Raw genomic sequence first — 2218 nt, forward strand, 5'->3', positions numbered from 1 at the left:
CATCTCTTCACCTTACCAATCGGATGAACACCGCTTTCCGTTGAGGCAATAGTTACGATGTTGTTGTCGTTGTAGCGCACTAAAGTTATGTTGGATGATAAATCCGTAATTTGGTGGTGCGAACCCCGTGATGTCTTTTTCATCTCCTTGATGTCTTTTAGCGGGGCACCTTCTGTTCTATTAGCACGTAATGTACCAGTGATAACATGACCCATCTGACTTACTTCGTCTAGTAAACGTAAAGAAGTGAAAAAATTATCAATATAGAAACTGTAGTGGTTATCACTTGGCAGTTTCGAAATCAAATTTGTCACTACAGAGCCTCCAACGCCTAGATTTGGATTGGTGTTACCAGTTTTAGCTCCTTGGTAAGGTTCTCCATAAATAAGATAACCCAATCGTGTACACAGTGACCAAATCTTATAGCCAAAACGTATTGGTTTACCGTGAATATGTTGTTTTGCGCCATGTTTTCCAAAATAAGGTACCATAGACTCATCGATAGACAAATGTTTGTCTCCGGGATAAAACTTTAGCCATCTCTCATTCATAAGATTCCACAGTGGCCTTACTTTTGCAAACTTATCGTCAGAAGGTAGGCGGTTGTTATCGCATGCATGAAAAAAACGTAAAAGCTCTTCAAAACGATTACGAGTCATGCATGATGCAACTCCTGGATGATGAGTGTCAATACTTTGATCCCAGTATAATCTATAGCGTGAAGCGCTATTGTAGCCTGACAAAAGCAAAATACCGATAAAGTTTTTAATTTCTTCAACAGTGACTCGAAAATTGACATGTCCTTTTGCAATTGCATTTTGTTCCGTGCTAGACCGCAGGAGCTCGAAAACTTCTTCGTCAAAAAACATCTCAAAAAAATCTAATGGATTATCCTTATCTAAAACGAAATCAGGTTGCATCGACTCCCTTTCAGGGGTTGCAGCTATATCTTTTTGTCTCCACTTCCTCGTGACAATAGTCTTAGATTTTTTTGCAGGTGGTTCATTTGACTGAGACGCGGACGGCTGTTGTTCCTGTTCATCCTGATTTATAAATGGAATTCCATCTACGGTTTCCAGGACCCCATCTGCTGATGGTAGCTGGCATCGCACCTCAGCTTCTGCTAGTAGTTGCCGACGCGTAAGATTACCTATTTCTCCCGCTTCTTCGCTTCCGCTGTCTTCATCGCTGAAGTCATTGTTTTCAGGTGGTGTGATAAATATATCTGCAGACAGTATATTATGATCATCTTCTAATGCCGATATAATTTCGTGAACGTTCAACCTGAAAATAACAAAACATATAAAAATACGGTAAAATAGTTCTAAATATAGTTTACTGAAGCTGGGAGTACAAGGGCCCGTAGCAAAAACCACGGTGCCTCCTATTCCCAGCGCACCTCAAATGGGGCGGTACACAAAACTTAGTAAAATGAACACATAAAAGCAAATTTTCGTCAAATTCATGATGTTAACTAATAGACTAGTTAAAACTTAAAAAAAAAACGAAAACGGTAAAATTAATTATAAGTATAAAAAAAGTTTTTACTTACCCTCTCCTGGAATTCATGATGGCTGAAATTCACAGAGTTTAAATAATTCCTGAGAGATAACCGAAAACAATAATCACTTTCAACAAGTTTTAGGTGATAATGACATACGTCAAGAACCCAAATAAATTATAGCCTCTACCAACACAGAATAAAATTTGCGTAATCTGAAACAAAAAAGAAGTGCACCTTAAATGGAGCGCTGGGATAATATGGGTTAAATGTGTGAAGCTAATCATCTGAGGCAACTTTATATGGATTTCTAAATGTATACATGCAAGAAAAACGGTTTTATACCTAAATGTAAAATTCTGTACTTTTTCCAAATGCCCTGCCGTTATAGCATTATGTTAACTTGAGTAAGATGTAGAGGGTTAATTAACTTTAATATGTGAAGCTAATTATTTGAGGCAACTTGATATGGATTTCTAATCGTGTACGTGCAAGAAAATCGGTTTTATACCGAAATGTAAAACTCTGTAATTTTTCCAAACGCACTGCCGTTATAGCATTATGTCAACTTGAGTAAGATGTAGAGGGTTAATTAACTTTAATATGTGAAGCTTATGCTTTGAAGCAACTTGATATGGATTTCTAGCCGTGTATATGCAAGAAAATCGGTTTTACACCTAAATGTAAATTTCTGGAATTTTCCAAATGCACTGCCGT

The 2218-nt window shown here is 37.4% G+C and overlaps 1 protein-coding gene across 1 annotated transcript; it reads right to left on the minus strand.

Moving 5' to 3' along the window:
* Positions 1–11: 11 nt before the first annotated feature.
* On the minus strand, positions 12–1752 carry LOC120779331 (piggyBac transposable element-derived protein 3-like; the record flags this gene model as incomplete). Its single annotated transcript, XM_040111530.1, has 2 exons — positions 1553–1752; positions 12–1284 (listed from the first exon to the last, which is right to left on the minus strand). Coding segments are annotated over exons 1-2 (1290 nt in total), but the record flags the coding sequence as incomplete, so codon positions are not given.
* Between the last annotated feature and the right edge of the window lie 466 nt (positions 1753–2218).

This window comes from Bactrocera tryoni, unplaced genomic scaffold (genome assembly GCF_016617805.1).
Source record: "Bactrocera tryoni isolate S06 unplaced genomic scaffold, CSIRO_BtryS06_freeze2 ctg7180000183358_QRY, whole genome shotgun sequence".
Taxonomy (NCBI): Eukaryota; Metazoa; Arthropoda; class Insecta; order Diptera; family Tephritidae; genus Bactrocera; species Bactrocera tryoni.